The sequence below is a fragment of the Microtus ochrogaster genome, chromosome 19 (genome assembly GCF_000317375.1).
Source record: "Microtus ochrogaster isolate Prairie Vole_2 chromosome 19, MicOch1.0, whole genome shotgun sequence".
NCBI lineage: Eukaryota > Metazoa > Chordata > Mammalia > Rodentia > Cricetidae > Microtus > Microtus ochrogaster.
The window spans coordinates 6,166,098-6,186,774 of NC_022021.1; the positions used below are offsets into that span (position 1 = coordinate 6,166,098).

The 20,677-nt window shown below is 44.0% G+C and overlaps 1 protein-coding gene across 1 annotated transcript in view; it reads right to left on the minus strand.

Moving 5' to 3' along the window:
- Ap3b1 (adaptor related protein complex 3 subunit beta 1) overlaps window positions 1-20,345 on the minus strand; it is a 201,626-nt gene extending 181,281 nt beyond the window's left edge. The window contains exon 1 of the mRNA XM_005356483.2: window positions 20,088-20,345. Coding sequence (XP_005356540.1) covers window positions 20,088-20,215 — 128 coding nt within the window. The 5' untranslated portion in view covers window positions 20,216-20,345. The remainder of the gene's footprint in view (window positions 1-20,087) is intronic.
- Between the last annotated feature and the right edge of the window lie 332 nt (window positions 20,346-20,677).

Below are 20,677 nucleotides of genomic sequence, written 5' to 3' on the forward strand. Positions count from 1 at the left end.
GGCATCTAGAAGCTTGTGGGCCAGCCATCCTGCAGTCCATAGCACAGCAGTACAAACAAAGACCCTGCCTCAACAAGGTGATGGCAACAACCCAAAGGTTGTCTGGTGGTCTCCATATGCACACTATGGGGCATGTTAACCCCCCAAACAAACAAACAGCCACATAAGTGTTTGGGGACAGGAGAAACGGTTCTGCCGGTTCTGCCGTTAGGAGCATTTGCTGCTCTCCCATAGCACAGGGATTCCATTCCCAGCACTCACAAAGTGACTCAGAACAGTCTGTAACTTCGGGTCTAAGGGACCTAACCTCCCCACTTTCTGACCTCTGAGGACATCAGGCTCACGTATGGTACACCTACATGCATGCTGGAGAGACATGAAAGCACATAAAATAAATCTACTGAAAAGAACAAAACTATTTCCGAAGATACACAACTGCTAACTATGAAAATACTGCAAATTCACTGTAGCAAACTTAGAATCTCCATCTTATACATCCCAGGATCTCGAAAACTCCAAACAATGAAAGAGTGTGGGGGGGGGGGGGAAGGAAGGAGGGAAATGGGAGGCTGGGAGAGGAAGGAAGGAAGGAAGGAAGGAAGGGGGGGGGGTAAAGGCAGCTCAAGGACCCGCGTCCTTCCACTTTGTCCTCATTTCCATTTGAAAGAATGGAACATACCTAAGTGAAAAGCCTCGAGCCTAAAAGAAACCTTTAAACTGTAAGCAGGTTAAGAAAACTGACAAAAATGGAATTAGATAGGAACTAAACAGTAAGAGGGGATGATGAGACACCCACATGCCAGAAAAAAGAAAAACCGTTCTCCTACTTGTTCCCCTTTCCTTTGCCCTGAGAATATTCTGGAACTCTCCTCCCCCACCCCCGGTGTTACCTGCAGAGAGAAATGAACAATGAGGAAGGATGAAACATCAGTTTTAGGACCCACCAACCTCTCACCCAGCCATCCCCCTGAGCGGTCCTAACGGAAGCCTGGCTTGTCCCTCTTACAGGCAGGCAGGCAAGGCCTTCTCTCCAGCCATCCTGGGTGCTGACCTATTCTCTCAAACTAAAAACTAGAAAACAGGATCCAGATATTAATGCCAAATGTTTGGTTCTTGTTTAACAGAAAAGACAGTCTTCACGGCAAACAGGGATCCTTTGGTGCTGTCCCAGGAGAGAATAATAACTGAGGTCCAGGGGAAAGGAAATCCCCAGGACCGGCTTCAGCCCGACAAGTGTCCTAAGGACCTCCCAGAGGGCATAATTACAGATCCACCCCCAACTCCCTTTGCTTGTCACCAGAGCAGGAAGGACAGGAAGGGCTGACACAGCCAGCTCACTCTCCAAATGTACTTTCTCTTCCTGCACCGAGGTCACCAGTGCACCCAACACTGACCGGCAGGCTGTGTTACTACAGAGCTCTTAGAAATTAAGAAATGTTTATAAATTTCAGGATACCTATTTGAAATACTGTTGGATTAGCAGCATCGCTCTGTGCTAAAAAGCTGTGTCTGTTTCGATGCAGGCTTCTTTATCTACCCAAGGCTTAGTACTAACCTGCTGTACTGGAGAACCAACTTTATTTTAACATAAGTGACACCTTGTGGTGTTAAACGGTATAACTTTTCCCATCCCGTTCAGTACAAAATACACCTATAACTTTCAAGGAACAGGAAATGCATCACTGAAAAGCAAAGCAAACCTTATACTGACCAGGAAGTATGTGTGTACTCTACAACCAGAATAAACCAGAATACAGTCCCAAAACAACGTTCTACCAGTTAGGCAGACCACCCTGGGAGGTGGAAGTGCCTTTGGAGAGTATTAATGGCCTTTCTTTCTCATTAATCTAAACTCCAGAACTTACTGAAATCCCCACCCTTCTCTCCCAGCTCCTGGCAAAGGCGATATAAATTAAGAGGAAACTGAGATGATGTGGAACAGGTCTCATTAGTGCCACTCAAAGTATTGTCTGAGAAAGCCTGGCCCAAGACACACATAGAAACTCAGAGTACACACACTTGGAAACTTGGAAGAGTAATTTGACAGTATAATTTTATGTTTATTGGATCTAATAAAAACAGGGGCGGTATTTTACATGCTTTTTTCCACTTTATTTTTCTAGTAATTGATTTTTATTGAATTTTACAGACGTATTCATCCATGACAGACTGAAAATTTTAAAAGAAAAGCTCTTCAGCAGTTTGGGAACAGAGTGACCACACAATATTGGTGTCAGTTTCACTGTGGTGTGACTTACACTCCAATTCTAAGAGGATACTCTGTTCAGTCTGCACCCAAGTGCCAAGTCCGGAGATGGCTATCAACCACATACAGTCCCTCCTCCAAGCGTGCCCGCGGCCCTTCATAGTCAGCCAGGCTCTCACACTCCTGACCCGTCTCCAGCACCCTGACAGGCTGCCACCACTCTGACCTCGTCTTGTCTAGGACTGCACAGGAGCTGAGACCGCATGGCAACTGGCATTGTGTGAGTGTGCTCTTCAACACAGATAAGTCAGAGATTCCCAGCCTGTGCACCACAAACCCTTTCACAGGGGTCACCTAAGACCATCTGCATATGACATTTACATTATAACTCATAACAGCAATAAATTTACAGTTATGAAGTAGAAACCAAAATAATTTTATGGTTGGGGGTCCCCACAACATGTGGAACTATATTAAAGGGTCACAGCATCAGGCCAACTGAGAACAACTAGACCAGATCAAGCAATCCTTCTATGACAGATCCATTTCCTATCAACAACTTCTCTCAATAATACTCATCTAGGTTTTAGCTATCACAAATAATTTTACTTTTATTTATTTAAGAGGACTAGTTTTGAGGCAGTCTATCCACATAGGCCAGGCTGGCCTGGAACTGCAGATCTTAGTGCCTCTGCCTCCCTAGCGCTAGGACTACAAGCATGTATCACTGTGTCGGGTCTACTTTTTTGAGATATGAACACTGTACACGTTATGGAGTACCACATAACACTGTGGTAAGCACAGGGTAAGCACACCTATTTTCTCTGTGGCAGGTGCATGCGCATCACAGTGGAGGTCAAAGAACACTTTCACATCACTGGACTTGCACCGCGAAGGCTTGCACCAACTCACTGGCGCTCAAGCATTTTCTCTCTGTTCAAAGTATTCAAAGATTTCCCCCAGGCTTTGTGAAATGGACACTAGTTATCGTGACCTAGTCACTCTTCCCTCACAACAGTTTAAGAGATGTGCACCACTAACAGCAACACCTGAGCCTTAGATCTAAACAGGAAGGTGCAGCAAAAGTGCTGAGGGACAGTGACAGGGGTGCGCCCCAATAGGAGGTATCAAAATCTTAGAGTGGGGGTGAGCAGATGATACATTTTCTAAGGCTTTGAGAAACTCCCGACAGGAAGGCAAGGGTGAATGGAGCTGCAGCAAGGGCTGGCAATGGAGCTGCAGCAGGGCTGGCAGCTGCAGCAGGACGCAGTGCTCCACAGCCAAGGGGCAGCACCAGGTTCTGCTACACACCCTCTGGATCCTCAGAGCTTTGTGCGGCTTTAGGTACGTGTTGTTCACTTAAAACATACAAAAATGAAAAATGTAAAACAACAAACTGCAGCTACAACTGTGAGAACTAATAAATAAAAAGAAATGCACTGAGAAGCAAACTGTGAGACCTAAGGCAATGCATGAAGCAAACAAAGCAAAAGGACAGCCTGCAGAGGGCAGGGGAGGCGGTTGGGCGCGGTCAGGCTCAAGACACTGACACAATACTAAAGGCTTCAGGGTTTACTCTGAGAATTTTTCATTTTGTTTTTTGTTTTGTTTTCTTTTTGTTTTTCTTCAAGACAGGGTTTCTCTGTAGCTTTGGAGCCTGTCCTGGAACTAGCTCTTGTAAACCAGGCTGGCCTCAAACTCACAGAGATCTGTCTGCCTCTGCCTCCTGAGTTAAAAGCAGGCACTTACTCTGAGATTTTTAAAACCACTGAGCAATGAGTGTTTTTCAAAATAGAATTATAATCTAATCTATTTAGCAGGGCCCTTCTGGCTGCTATGTTCTAAACATGGGGACTTACATAGTAAAAAGACTTCCAGTTCCTGTCATGAAACCACCTTGTACATGGCTACAGGAAGCTGCTATTTTTAAAGCCACAGGCAGGTGCACACACAGGGGACATACACAGCAGGACTCAGAGGCCACTATCCTCATGAGAAGAACAAAATATGACTCTCCCTTCGCACTGGTCAGCTTCCCCAGGAAGCACAGACCAACTGTGACTCAGGTTACAAAGACTGAAATCCAGTCACAAGAGTGACTGGACCTTGAAGGGCAAATCAGACAGGATGGAACCACCCAAAAGGAACACAAAAGCTGTCTGCACACTCCCTTCAAGGAGCTGGTATGTTTTCAAGGGACAAGATTGTAAGAAACCAGGCAGAAAATGTAACTGGGAAGGTAAATACATGAGAAGAGGCTCCAGTACCCTGCTGGGCTCTTCAAATTATGGCCGAGCCACAGACAGGACGGCACTAGAGGTAGAGGCAGACAGAGGAGGGGTGCACAAAGCCTGGAGAGATGCGGTTCAGAGCCTCGGCTGGCCTGAAGGCAGTGTGGAACAGCAGATCTGCCGAAAGAATTCACAACCTCCTTGGGTTGGAATTTCCTCAGATTCACCAAAGGTTTTATTCTAAATACCCAAAATCATCAAAACTTGAGATGGGGACAGAGGGACAAATGGCGGAAACTAAACGGTGAGGAGAGAGAAGGAAGGAAAAGAACAAATGTAGACACAAGTCCATGACTAGAGTCACCAGACAGAAATCTTAAAATAACTAAACATGGTCACAAATCACAAGAGAAAGATGGACAAATAGATGGTACAATAAAGACAGATAATCAAAGGATATTCAGAACTGAGAAATACAGGATCTGATGTAAAAGCCCTCTGGGTAGTTTTCACACCAGACTAAGAACTGGAGGCAGAGCCCAGCAAAACACGAAAACTAAAGCTCAGAGACAAGGACCGGAAACAGCTGTTCTGTGCCTTGTGTGCTATGACGTCAAAACACCTAGCAGCTCTAATTAGAGGCAAAAGCAAGGATGAGAAATCAAAATACAACAATATCTGAAGAAGTTGTTCCAAACTGGAAAACACTTGAAGTCACATATTTTAAAAAACTTTAGGAAAGGGGGAGAAGATAATATCATACCAAGTGTAACAGCCAAATGGCTGAAAACAATGAGAAACCAGTAGTTAAAGCATTCAAAAATTAAACCCATTAAGACAGGGGTCTGCAAACCTCTATAAAGGGACAGATAATAACTATTCTAGCCTTTAACAGCCACACTATCTCTGATGAAATACCCATCTCTACTGCAGCATGAAACAGCCATAGAGAATGCATAAATAATCAAACATGGCTATGTCTGCATAAGAGTTACTGAGAGGGGCAGGCCTTACCTAACAATGACAGCACACTTCAGAAGCTATTATATAATAGTAGGAGATAATAGATAATGGAATTATTTAAAGAGCTAGATTATTCAACATGGGAACATATAATTCTAGTACTGAAACACTACATATCTAATTTGATGACAGCAGTATTGACACTGATGTGAAAAAATAACCATTGTTAGTTGTGGGGGAACTTGGTATAACCCACCTGGAAGCTAACGCAGCAAAATAATTTAATATTCAATAAACTTTGACTTAAAATTCTATCACTAAAAAATTTTTCTATAACCAGGCATGGTACCACAATCCTTTAATCCCAGCATTTGGCAGGTAGAAGCAGGTCAACTCTGAATTCGAGGTCAGCCTGGTCTACAAAGCAAGCTCTAGGAGAGCCAGGATTGTTAACACAGAGAAACCCTGTCTCAAACAAAAACAGAAACAAAAAAGTTTCCAATAAGCAGCTAACCTCTCACAAGTGTGTATGCAGAAGTGTATACTGCAGAAGTGCTCATCCCTGGCAAAAGTGAAATCAATCAAATGAGTGATTAACTTCAAGGAACACAGTGCTATCTCCAGAACATATTACAAAAAAAGGAAGATATAGAAAGAACGCTGTCTGTCTGCATAAGACCCTTTGATTTTTTTTCTTCTGAAAAAATAGATAAGAAGTTTTCATTGTGGTTAACTATGGCTGTATGTGAATGGAAGTTATACACCACGTGTTTATAACACCCACTTAACTCAGTCCCAGTGTTTTCTGTAACTTACCACTGTATTCTGTTGTCATATTCAGAGAGACAAAGTCAAGATGAAGTATATGTGGATGGCATTATTCCCACATAACCAATAAAGAAACCAGACAGGCCAGGTGGTGGTGGCACACGCCTTTAATCCCAGCACTCAGGAGGCAGAGGCAGGCGGATCTCTGTGAGTTCGAGCCAGCTTGGTCCTCACTAAGCCTCCATTAGTACACCATCATACAATTGGGATTGGTGAAGCACAGATAAACAAAACATTTTCAAACCCAATCCTGTAAAGAACCATGTAGGAAGTACAAACTCTGTAATTAAGAGTGTTACATGATTTCCTTGCTAATCACATTCTACCATAAGAAAAAAACTTTACTTTTTTTTCTTTTAAACTCTAAATTTAACATAAAGAAAACTGATTACTGGAACCATAGTAAACACTGATTGTAATTATTCTCAACGGCAGTCTGAGATGTCTGTGATATACTCCTGCATAAGTCAAAATACATTTTATTTTTACTGATATACTTGGGCTGTATTTGGTTAACATTAGTTCATGTAGATTCATCAGCTCACAATTAATTAGTATTACAGAATAGTGTATTCCATCCAAACAATTCATCTTTGTTGGCTCACATGCCTCACTGCTACTGGCATGCCACCACGATGATGGGCATGGTGCCACAGTAGCAGATGGGCATAAACACAGACTTGCCAAGCAGTCAGTTGATGCATCAAGTCTGAGTATCAGTACTCACTTTTCCTCCAAGAAATTCATGAACTACATGAGAGTAAATGTAAGTTTTCTACAACTGTGTTAGTAAGATATGCCAATTCAAAGCCAGATTAATTTAAAAACTCTTTTTTTAAAGCAAACATGTTTCCAAGGCCACTGAAGGAAAGTTTCCCATCTGATGTGTTGGATCAGCCTTCTGTGTAGGGAACTGGAGTGATAGATACCCAATCTCTACTGAGATAAGCTCGGCCCTGAAGCCCTTGAAAAAATATGTTCACGTGGGGACACTTTCAAGCTGGACAAGCTATGGAGTTGCATTACGTGTGTTCTTACAATACTGAATTCTACCCTTGGGAGAGTTGGCTCCAAGATCTGGAGCAGAAATGGACAACACAAAACTGGGAGCGCTATGGTATTGACTACTATCACCTACTTACAGCTATTAGTAAATACTAGCAGTTTATGTTGAATGAGTTACAGTCTATATCAGTTCATAATGGAGTGCTACCCTCATCCCTACTTCATACCCAAGGAATCCAGGGGCCAAGAGTGGTAAGCAGCCTGCCAGGTACATTAACCACTCTGTCAGCAACCAGCTTTCACACAGGCAGACTAGCTGCAGAGTGGGCTTGCCTGAGGAACAGGCCTTCCTAACTCAAAAGCTCACCAGAAGCCATGTACTTGTTGTGATCTTTTCTTACAGGTTTGGCCTCTGTACTAAATCTTAAACACAATGTATTAATTGTCTGTGTAGAATCAACCACCACAGCTTCTCCAGACTGAATTCTCTGTTCTTGGTCTTCCAAGTGAGCACCAATCCTCTTTACTCCCTAATGTTGGCTTCACTAAGAGTCTACACTGGCCTTTTCACATACCACACGCTGGTCACTCAGTGGTGTCCAGCATCATTTCAAATGGTAACTAGCAAATGTCAATCACCAGCCTGGGTGCGAGACTACATCTACCAAGCTGACGGCCTAAAGAATGCTCATCTATCAGCTGAAACTCATGAGATCCAAAACAGAACTCAACACCTTCCTACCTCACTCCAGGCTTGCTCAAACATCATATCCACTATGCTGGGCCAATTCAGTACCCAACATCTCTAAAATAAATATCATTAAATTAATCACTCCTCTACTTAGAATTCTTTGCCAGCTCCTTACTGTGCAAACTGTCATGATAAGGTCCAACACTCAGCATAGAGTGCCACAGGATCAGTGAGACAGGCGCTGGCTACCTCATCCTTCTCACCAATCCTTCGTTCCTCCCAGCTCTGGGCTCTGCTCAAACTGAACTTTTTCATGCTCCCCAACGAGGTCTAAATCACTGCCCATAAACCAGTAGTACCCCTTGGATGTTCTGTCATAAAAAAACACCTGTACTGTACCACTACCCAATGTGGTAACCGCTAGTCAGAGTCCTACAGTCTCATTCCAGCGGGAATGAGAAACTGAGTCTTTTATTTCAATTACAGTTAAATAATTCCATTTGGCTAGCAGCCATAACAAGCAGCACAGCTTTGAAGCTATGTCTATTTGGTTCCCTCTGCCAGCTACTGACAGGTATATGAGCAAAGTCTTCGCAAGACCTCCCATCTAACAATCGTTAACACTCATTCTTTCTTAGGTAATTCTGTTATCATTAATAAGGTCTCAATGTGTGTGTGTGTGTGTGTGTGTGTGTGTGTGTGTGTGTATTCTTATTTGCATGCCACAGTTGTTTACTCTGTCATGTGAGTGCTTGTGCGTGTCCACTATCTAAAAACCATATTTCTCAAAACCAAGTCCCATCCTGGAAGAGGAATCCAAGCCTCTAGGAGTTAACTGATCGTTTCTGGGCATCCGGGTGGGGCTTATTTCAGAGCTGCTGTCCATCTCCTAGGTGTCCTATGAAGAAAGGGCATTACTCCTATAGTTCTCCTTCTATCCCATTGGTGCTTTTTCCCTCTCCATCAGCCGGTTTGACAAACAAGCACAGTAACAGCTGCTGCCATCTTACATAACATCCCTTGACATGACCTGTCTCTCCAGGCACTGCGTTTTTTTTTTGCTCCCTGTCCTAGAATACACATTAACTACAATTTCTCATCTTTCTCAAGTCCACTCAGACCTGTGACTACACCTAAAATATTGGTCAAGATTACCTAAGTTCTCCACACCAACAAACTCAAATTCACCTCTCAGTGGTCACTTTCCTCAACCTGTCTTTATGATCTGACCCCATGACCCCAAAAATGCCCAGCACTTAGTATGCCAGCTTTTTCTTTTCCTACCCATTCTCTACCCAACCCTGTGGCACTTCCCTTTTCTCTAGCCTCATTTCTCCCTTATGCTCCAGATCCAGACTTACAGCTCCAGCTGCCTATTTCCTACCTCTACTTCCATTCCTAACACAATATAACTCAATCTTAACATACAGAAGTCCCTAGTCCCTCAGAGCTGGGTTTTGTCTGTCTGCTTGTTGTCTTTATATAGGCTCCTTCATTGTATTCAAGAGCAATTCTAAACTTCCACTGCGCAGACAAAAGAGCTCAGGTCCATCCCTGCTGTATCTTTTTCTTACACATTTATTGTAGCTAAAGCATCAGCAACTCCATCAACATGTGGTCGATGTTGTGGGATATTACATATCTCTTTGCTGATCTCCCATCTCAGACCTCTAAATGACAGCTGGTTTAGGAGTCTTTAAGGTCTTTTAAAAGATAAACAGGAGCAGGGCAGTGGTGGCGCACACCTTTAATCCCAGCACTTAGGCACTTAGGAGGCAGAGACAGGTGGATCTCTGTGAGTTTGGGGCCAGCATGGTCTACAAAGTGAGTTCCAGGACAACCAGGACTGCTACATTAAAAAAAAAAATAAAAATAAAAATAAACAGGGCCATCCCATTCCTTTCCTCAAAACCCTCGATGGCATTCCTTCTCTTTCAGGGTAAAAATCCAAGTCTTTACAAGGCCCTTTGAAAGCTGGCCTTCATCCTGCACCCCAACTTTTACCTCTTCTTATCTCATCTTCTACTAATTTATTTACTGTTCCTTCTGTGCTTACTCCAGCCATGCTGGCCTCTCACTTGATCTTCACACGGGTCAGAAATTCTCCTGCCTTGATGCCTAAGCAATTGTTACGCCTTGTGGATAGCAGACACCACATGCTGCTTCCTCAGCTTCTTCGTGCGTGTGCTCCTGGACTTTCTCCTGGCTCTGCACTGGACACTCCAGCCCCTCACTCTGAACTATCCTTCACTCCTTCTACTGCATTCTTTACCATAGATGATCTCGCGGTGACTTGCTTAGTGCACATCTTCTCCAGCTAGAAGAATAAAGTCTAGGGCAGTCGCTTATTCACGGCTTCCTCCTCGGTATTAACAACAGTGCCTGGAGCCAGAGATGGCTCAGAGGGTGAAGACATTTGCCCCAAGCCTGCCAATCTGAGTGCCATCCCTGGAAGCCATGAGGGAAAGAAGAGAACCAATTCCCAAAAGCTGTCCACTGATTCCAACATGGAATGACGAAGAGAGGGAGAAAGGGAAGGAGAATATTTTAAAGAGCAATACCTAGCATTCCTATGTACTGAATCAAAAATTACTTGTAAAATTTATTAGTTATTGAAATATGCCAGAGTCTGCTCCACCACAGTCAGCTATGGTAGCTGGAGGTACCATAGGAGGTTCAAGGAAATGGCAGATAAAAGAAATTGAGACAGAAAACACAGAATAAATTCGGTAAGTCTGTTGGTTAAATACCAACCAGCCCTAAGTTTATTTCAGAGCTTGCTTATATACAGATTAAAGGCAGAAGGCAGAACAAAGAGCAGTGCAGTCAGTAAGCCACCTCCCTGCACTGTCCTAGGGAGAAAGCACAGGCAGGCTCGCCATCTATCCTGTGAGTCCTGCTAGCAGCGCGCAGTTTCTTAGTCTAACTGGACGAGCCTCAGGATGCCTTCACCAGCCTGTGTCCTAATAGATAATGTGTTCTTCCCACGGGCTTCACCAGAACTTTCTCACAGCTCTCAAGAAGACTGCAACAAGCAAGCTTGAACTCAAATGACTTCTAAGTCAGAACAGACTCCAGATGGAAACTGAGTCACTTGTGGGCCACCATGACATACATCTGTCACACAACTGACACTGAACAGTTAGCCATTCTAAATACACACTCTGCTTAAAACTCCCCAGTGGATTTGGCATAATAAACTTCAAACCCTTATTCTGGAGCCCGGTACAATCTGGCCCCGCCCTGCACTCCACTCCTTGCCGCCATTCTGCCCTCATGTTGAACCAATTTCTTCCCCTTCTTCAAGACCATATTCTTAACCAAGGCCAAGAGTAAAGATGATGGTGTCTGCACACCATGGCTTTGGAACCAGCCTCACTTACAGTCTCCCCTTGTTTCGCCTCCATGCCAACCCACTCTAGACACTGATCTATCACAATACAAGCACTCAGCCCATCATTGAGCAGACATTCGCTACAAACTGTTTGTGTGGATCTGTGAACTTGCTGCGGCTGATATGCTAAATGTCTTCCCTAAATACAACCAGCACTGTTCATAATATGAAATACAGGAAATCATTTCCTCTCTGATTACTCTACTTGGGGCTCTTCACTTTAAATTTTCCATTTGGACTGGGGACAATTTGTTTTTGTCAGCGGCTCATTTATAAACACCAGCGCGATGCTGTCATATGATTTTACTACGACACATTTGTCATTCTGGGAGTGTAACTTTAGCGTAGGGTTTTTTAAAAAGAACATTCCAGGGAACCATCTGTCTGCTTTTTGTTGTTGCTAATGTTTAAGCACATTCCTTCCGAGTATCAAAAGATGCTCAAAGTTCCAAGTGTTCCTGAGACAACACCATCTCACAGTTTATAATCCGACAAGCTCTAAGTTTCTCAGACAACACTATCTCACAGCCCATAATCTGACAAGCCAGAAATGTAAGGATCTGGACTTTCAGCAGTGTTGGTGATCCTAAAGGGTCCTATTGATATAGGGGTGAACAGCTCCCTGGCTGAGCTCTGTTAAGTCAGGGCTGATTCTCCACCAAGAATGAGCTAGGTGAAACAGAACAAGAGGGGATGCTTCAGAAAGTAGGACCTGCTTACAGGCATGTTTCATCAAATTTTTATTCCTCACATTTAGTTCAGAATATATTTGAAGAATTAAATTATATTAATAAGTGCCATTCGATAGCTACATCACACAGGAAAGGTGAGGATTCAACACAATTTAAAGGTAAGTATATGCCCATATTACTGTCAGGAGACAAATGACTACAGTCTACAGCAGAAACACCGTGAGCTGGGAGTTTAACTCATGGCAGACCACAAGCTTAACATGTACAAGACCCTGGGTCAAATCACAGCACCAAGACAAACACAAGGGAATATATACGGAATAATCCCAAGTTTGTAATAAAATATGCCTTTGAAAAGTATGAGTCTTAAAAATCTTGATTGACATGACAATTCCAAGTTAAGTAAACCTAACACAGCCAAGACAAAAGCAATGTCATGAAGAGAAGGGCTATCCTGAAACAATACACAATTAACTTCAGGTGATACTGTAGCAAGACCAGACCATAGGAGGAGTTGCATTACCCATTACCCTCTCCTTTTAGGGTGCAGGGATCAAACCATGGGTGCAACATCCCCAGCCACTCTGTCTGTCTCCTCTCTCTCCGTGTGTGTGTGTGTGTGTGTGTGTGTGTGTGTGTGTGTGTGTGTGTGTGTGTGCGCGCGCGCGCGCACATATGTGCAAGTGCCCCAATTAGTCAAAGGGATGTCAAATAGCTGGAGGTGGAGTTGCAGACAGTTGGGAACGGCCAGGTGGGTACTGGGCACTGAACTGCAGTTCTCTGTAAGAGCAGCAAGCGCTCCTAACTCTCCCCAAGCCTTCACTTCTGAACAGCACAATTAAACAGTAGGAGTTTGTTTAATCTGAATCCCCGAACAGAGTAAAAGGATCTGAAAGTGCCTGTCGGGCAAAATTAAGAACCAAAAAAGATACCTTCCTGATCCACTTCACATAAATTATGCCATTTAATATTATAATGTGTACAGTCTCTAGGTCAGTGTTTCTCAACATGTGGGTCGCAATCCCTCTGGAGGTCAAATGACCCTTTCACAAGGGTCACATCAGAGATCCTGCATATCAAATATTTACATTATGATTCATAACAGTAGCAAAATTACAATTATAAATTTTGCAACAAAAATGATTTTATGGTTGGAGTCACCACAACATGAGGAACTGTATTGAAGGGTGGTAGCATTAGGAAGGTGAGAACCACTGCTCTAGGAAATGTGCAACAAATATCCACTGAGTTTCCAGAATCTTAAGCACACAGAATTACTGAACAATGAAAAACACATCCATTAGAAATACCAGAGTAAGAAGAAAGAAGACTAAGCTCTTACTACTGGAACCATACAGAAGCATTTAATAAGAACTAAAAACATGATACATACAGATCACAATAAACTATGAATGGAAATGAAACAATCGCATAAACACATTTACGGGCTCATATTGTGATACAGTGATGCCTTTTCGGTTATGTCAAAATCATCGTTTACTATTAGAGAAGTACTGACACCTAGAACTGGCTTATTTTGAAAAACATTTTTAAGGCCCTCCTCCAAACAGACATCTCATTTGGTGACTATCTACTGCCTTCTAGAAAGACAGGACAAGTGGCAGATGTACAGCTGGGCCTGCGACAACTTCATACAAACCAGCTATGTGTGACTCCACTCAGCAGCAGTGAGAAGCCCTGGGACTAAAGACTGGAGGGACAAAGGAATGTCCAAAGTAGGTTCTATAAAGCTGATAATACGATGAAAACACACTAATGTAATACACCCATGTCAGGAAAGCATGTAGCCAGTCCTTTAGTGTCTCTAAACCTGCTCTGTGGATCTAAAGTACTCCACTCCAATGTCAGCAGAGGGTTTAGACTGTCCCCTTCCAGTGCAGCTCAGTAGGAGATGGACTGCTTAACTCCTGGCTGTTAATCTTTACTAAATGCAAGGGCCTCTGCAGCCTTCCTTCTAGTCCCTCTCCTGATTCAATCAGCCCTGCATGGGTTTCAGCCACACAGCCCATTGTCTAGCAAACCCTCCCTGGGTGGTTCAACCAGCCCCGCGCTTTCCTAACGGCAGCCCAGAACCTGAGGTCCAATTGGCTCTCATCTGAACAGGGACCTTTTCCTACAGCTCTCCTGGTTTCTACATTCCTGGTCTACACAACTCTCGCTTCCATCCAGGTAGCAAAAGTCTCCTCAGACCTATGATCCAACATGAGCACTTCAGTGAGGTTCTCACCAAGCTTCTTACGTTAGTGTAGATTCCAGTTTAGAAATAATCTGGGCATGATGGCTCGTGCTTGTAATCTCAGCACTAAGGGGGCTGAGGAAAAAGGGCTGCTTTGAGCTTGGGGCTAATCCTACTTCAAAATTAATAAATAGACGGACGGACAGATAAAAAGGAAGAGGAGGAAGGGATAGGGGAGGGAAAGAAGGAAGAGGGAGGAATGAGGAGAGAAGAGGAGGAAGGAGATGAAAGTTTTCTTTCAAATACACTGTCTCACAGAAAACTCCCAGAACCGGGGCGGTGGTGGCACACGCCTTTAAGCCCAGCACTCCAGAGACAAAAGCAGGAGGATCTCTGTGAGTCTGAGGCCAGTCTGGTCTACAGAGCTAGTTCCAGGCAGACAAACCCTGTCTTGAAAGACCAAAAAGAAAAAAAAAGAGGAAGGAAGGACAGACAGGAAAAAAATCCAAGAAAGAAAAAGGAAGGAAGGAAGGAAGGAAGGAAGGAAGGAAGGAAGGAAGGAAGGAAGGAAGGAAGGAAGGGGAAAAAATTCCAAGAACAGGCAAGGATTAATCATACCCTTTCTAGAAATAAGGAAACTGAAATTTGAGAAAATCAGCCAAGTTGAACAAGAAACACTATTACTGAAAAGCATTTCCTTAAACCTAGTGTCCTGTCTCCTGTGACGCTAAGGGGAGGAGACTCGGGAACCTTGTGCTCTGGTGTTACCAGCATCACACATTTACAATCATGCTCTTTCTACTCAACTGACAAGAAAAAGAGAGGAGCTGGATGACAACCCAACTAGTTAGCTAAAAGGAGTCAGCTCTAGTATCCTGTGGTGATCTGAATGAGAACGGCCCCACAGGCTCATGCGTTCAAATGCTTGGTCCCAGTTAGTGGGACTGTCTGGGAAAGATTAGCAGATGTGGCCTTGTTGGAGAAGGGGTGACCTTGTTGGAGGAGATGGGCTTCTGGGAGTGGGCTGTGAGGTTTCAAAAGCCCACAACAGGCCCAGCCTCGCTCCTTCTGCCTGCTGCCTGTGCATCAGGATGTAAAGCTCTCAGCTACATTCCCTGCCTGTCTGTCTACACATGATGATCATGGACTAACCCTCTGAAACTGTATGCAAGCCCCCAATTAAATGTTTCCTTTTATAAGAGTTGCCATGGTCACGGTGTCTCCATACACCAATGAAACAGTGTGCCAATAAGAGTTCTCATGATCTACTTCGGCGTGTAAGAAAGCTAGAAGTGAGGAGCCAAAGGCTCTGAACAAAGAAATAAGGAGCCAGAATTACTAATTTACCCTGGTATAATCAGTATGTAATGTACACACATGTGGAAATACTACAATGAATATCATAAATACAAACAATTGCTACATGATAAAAATTTTAAATGCCTTTAATTTAGTGAAATACATAAAAGATACTTAAAAATTCAGAAGAAAAATCAGAAAATTGACTAGTCTTACCTGAGTCACCTAGCAATTACTTTGCAATTAACTACTTAAGCCAGAAAGAAATGTGAAATTCTTTATTTACACACACACCCAAATGAACTACGATAAAGGAAGGTTCTCTCTTTTTTTTTTTTTCTTATAAAGGAAAACATTTAATCGGGGTGACTCGCTTACAGTTTCAGGGGTTCGGTCCATAATTATCATGGTGGGGGAATGGCAGCATGGAGGCAGACATGGTGCTGGCTACATCTTGATCAAAAGGCAACAGGAAGTGTCTGTGACACTGAGTGACGCTTAATCAAAAGAGACTTCAAGCTTGCCCACACAGTGACACCGGTTCTCTCTTTTTTTAAGATAAAGAAAAATAACTTAGAAAAAAGCTAAAAGCAACGAAAGTATAGACAATTGCAAAGAAAGGGAGAAATAAGTTAGTTCTTTACATTTAAAAGTGAGGAAATGAAAAACCTCAAGGCCAATAAACTAACACACTAGCATAACTAACTAAACAACTGTGCTGAGGATCTGCTTTCCTAAAACTATGATCCTCCAATTCTGCTTTTGTTCAAAGAGTGAGATGGGTTAAAAAAATTACAAATAAAATTCTGAAAACAAAAGTTGACTGTTAACTGAGTTAGAGGAGATGAGACACCTTTGAAACAGACTATGAAAGACTGTCCCACGACACAGGACACGAGAGCACATCGCAGTGGACACGGGAGGAGACGCACGCCCACCTGTGAAGGACTAAAGAACATGGACACGGGGAGGAGACGCACGCCCACCTGTGAAGGACTAAAGAACATGGACACGAGGGCGCACTGCAGTGGACACGGTGGAGACGCACGCCTAGTCACAGCCACAGCAGTAGAGCCGGGTTCAGAAGACTGCCGTCTTAGACTAGGCATAGTTCAGCGGTGTGGGCACACCTGAGCGTGTTTCCCAGCATCCAGAAGAGATGGTGCACAACCATGTTGAACGCCAATCCCAGGGTACCCGATGCCTTCTTCTGCCTCCTTCATCACCTACACTTAAATGCACATACTCACAAAGACACACACACACATACTCACAGACATGTAAATAAAAACAAAACGAGTCCTTAAAATATAAGATTCGCATCTGAGTGCTGAAGACTTGATGAAAAAGCTCTCTACGTGGTCTCGCGGTATCTTCCTCCCCACAAACAGATTGGGGGGATGGATAAAAATGTAATGATATAGTCAAAACACCAGAAAAGTCCTGCACTGGGAAAGTCAGGAAGATGATGGTGTCCTGTGTCTCTAGTCCTAACAGCTGGGAGGCATATTACCTATGGCAATGCTCTACAGGGCTGTATACCCAAACCTGGAGATGAAGAACACCAGCGACTCCCTGCTGATTAGTATGCTATAAAATAATTAACTGTCAAGGAGTCTGTGAGATGAAGAAAGGGAGACTAGAGGGATATGATCACTACATGAAATGCTGTATGATACCAGACTAGATCCCATCCTGATGAAAAACATCCTAAGAAAAAAGAAAAAGGCAAGCTGGACTGTACACTGTCCTGTATCAATATCAAACTTCTTGGTCGTGTTCGTAATTACGATTGCATAAGGGACTGCTTTTATTACCAAAAACATACACTAAAGTTTTAAGGGTAAAGGGTGTGATTTAAACAACTCAATCCCATGGTTCAGAAGATAGCAATTCATGTGCATGTGTGGGTGTGTGTGCATGTGAAGGACAAGGGAGAGGTACGCAGCACAGCAACTCTTGTTTTAATTGATGATTCTAGACTAGCGAGACAGCTCAGTGGCTAAGAGCACATGCTGAGCTTGCGAAGACCCAAGTTTGATTTTCAGCACATTAGGTAGCTCCCAACAACCTGTTCCAGAGATCTAATGCCTTCTTTTGGCCTCCATGGGAACTACACAAACCCACACAATGAGACATATAACTAAATAGTAAAAAATTAAAAATTAACCAGGCGGTGGTTACTCACGCCTTTAATCCCAGCACTTGGGAGGCAGAGGCAGGTGGATCTCTATGAGTTAGAGGCCAGCATGGTAGACAGAGGGAGTTCCAGGACAACTTGGGCTATTGCATATATTACACAGAGAAACCCTGCCTCAGAAAAAAAAATTATACTTGGTGACACTACAAAAAGCGGTCGTCCTTACAAATGCCAAAGAGAAAGACCTAAGATGATTTTAGAGTTAAAAACAAAAACACAAGAAGCGATTTCAAAGTGATCTAATGAAAAGCAGATCTAATGAAAACGGGTGTGGTGGCCGCACCTGTAAATCCAAGCACTCAAGAATCTAAGGCAGAAGGATTACAAGTTTGAGGGCAGGCTGGGCTTCATAGTGAGATCTTGTCTCAAAAGACACTTTTCTTTTAAAGGAGAACTCAGGAGAGATTAAGTGGCTGCTTGAAAAACAGAAGCCTGTTGTTTCTGCTAACTCCACTAGACTGCAGCTCAGCAGCCAAAGTGCCACAAGTCTGACAGTTTCAAGGTCACATTGTGTCTAAGACTCCGAACTTTTCAAAGTTTTCAACTTCTGGTGAGCTATATGAATTCCCTAATAAAAACAACAGCATATCCAAACACATGAGAGAAGAAACTGAGGTTGGAATGTCGGGTTTCAAATTCAGACAGCTGTGTGCCCTTGGACAAATGAACCACTGAACTACAAGTTCTTCACCCTTCAAGTGGAACAAGAGAAGTACCTGGTAACCAACCGTCCACTAAGGACGGCGGGCTGGGGATGCAGCTGCCTCTAGGCAAGACCCCAGCAGACACACGCTGACCATGGTATCTATGAGTACTCAAGTGCACAGCACTCAGTGTTAACGCTTTTGAGTTCAACTCTAACGTCAACTACACTGTAGAACCATATGTTCTTCCCAGGCCAGGCCCAAACTTTATATAATCTAAAAGAAAAGATGGGAAAAAAAAAAAACCGAGATGCTCTCAAATCAGAAAAGTAGATTACCTGTATACAAGTCACATGCAAATTCAATAACCAAAACACTTTGCTGAGAAAAATATGGAGTTAGAATAAGTTCCTTGTTGGCTCAGTCAGTCACCTAAAGGCACACAATGACAGATGAGATCCACTATTTTTTAAACTTTCCTATCCTGGAAATAATGAACACAAAGATAAATAATATGCTATCTACAAGATCTCAGTCAATAGAGTCAAAACGTAATCTCAATTTCAGCTACTAGCACTTTGTAGTCTACCCAATTGTTTCAAATTTTGAATTATAAAATTGGTATTGACAGTTCACACCCACAATTTCAGCACCAGTGAGGAAGAGGCAGGAAGATGGCCAGTTTCAGTTTGAGACCAGCCTAAGCTAACAGAACAAGACTGCCTTGAACCACCTTCCCCCAAATTCTTAAATTACACCCTCCTAACCCCTGCAAAACTCTCAGCCCAATTACTCTGCCTTACGTTGACACAATCTAGTGATAGTCTATTATGTTTCACCACTTTGTGTAACAATAAAGAGATCAAAAATAAGACAAGGGTGGGCTGGCATGGTGCTGCATACACTGGGGAGGCAGAGGCAGGTGGATTCCTCAAACTTCCAGGCCAGCTGGCTCTACATAGTGAAACTTTGTCAGTAAAAAAGACTATTAAACAAAGGGGGACTAAGAATTAAACAAAGTTGTCATAATTCTGTACATTTATACGCAGCCCAATTCCGCCCCGCCAAAACATAAAAATTAAACTAAAAATCAAGCCGCTAAGGAGGTTTTCAATTCTGGGTGGTATCTGACATGAACTATTACCTTCTTACAAAAATAAGTCTACAATGGTTATTATTTATTTTTTAAACTCACACTATTTGTGAATTAGGACCGATTCACAACGACATTCCATTTAAATATTATCTCAATGTTTTAGGGGGCGGGGCGGGGAGGTAGTACCCTTGGGCAAAGATCAAGTTAAACCGCCAAAGGTGGCAAAAAGCAGTTTGTCATTCATTCAGAACCTCAAACCACCGCTTAATCCCTATATAGCAGGGTCCAAAAGGCAGCAGCATTCCCACACCCAATCCCATCTCCCCAAATACTCTCTTCACCTTAAATAAGTGACTTCCTCGAGGTCTGACCCCAGAGACCTTCAATTCACTCGAAGTTCAAAATTCAAAAGTCCTGTGCCCAGCCCAGATCAACGCAGTCAACGGTTTGGGAAGTGGGACCTGAGCTCACCAACTGGTTCTCTTTTCCTCCCCGACTAAAGTTTGAAAACCACCAGCGCCGCCTTTCACGCCCCCGATGTCCCCCTAAAAAGCCCTGAACCCCGCGGGGCCACCCCACCCACCCACCAGAGCAGCCGGGCGTCCCCGCAGGGTCCCCGCACCCCGAGCCCGGGTCCTCACTTCTTCCAATCACTGCTGAAGAGGCCAAAGGCGCCCGAGGAAGAGATGGTCGAGGTGGCCTCCTGGCCCAGCTCCGCCGCCTCCCCTCCTCCCGACTGCTCGTTGTAGGCGAAACTGTTGCTGGACATCGCGGCGGTAGCGGCGAGCGGGCGGCTGCGGCCGAGAGTTCTCTCCGAGGGAGCTGGAGTCTCGAGGACACCGAACCAAACTAGTTGAAGCACCGCTGGGCGCGCGCCGGCGCTTCCGGGCTCGTCACCGCTCCGGCCGACCTGGCGGCCCACCCCCCTGCGCGTGCGCACTGCGCCTGTCGGGGCCGGCGCCTGCCGCTCCCGGTGCGCTGGATTCTCGCGCTCCGGGTATTAGAAGCGGCCGCCGGGTAGCTGCACCCGGGACCTACAGCCGGTTTTCCACCGAGTTAGGGTGGTGGGCTTGTAAATACTGGGTTTGAAGCCCTTGGATGAGTTTTGCTGGAGGAACTCTCTCTGATCCTCCAGGGTTCTTTGCTTCACCCCTGCTGTCCACTGATCGCTCCCCGATTCTTCCAGAAAAAGTGCCTTGCACTCTCTAGATCAACTCTGCTTCAGCAGTCA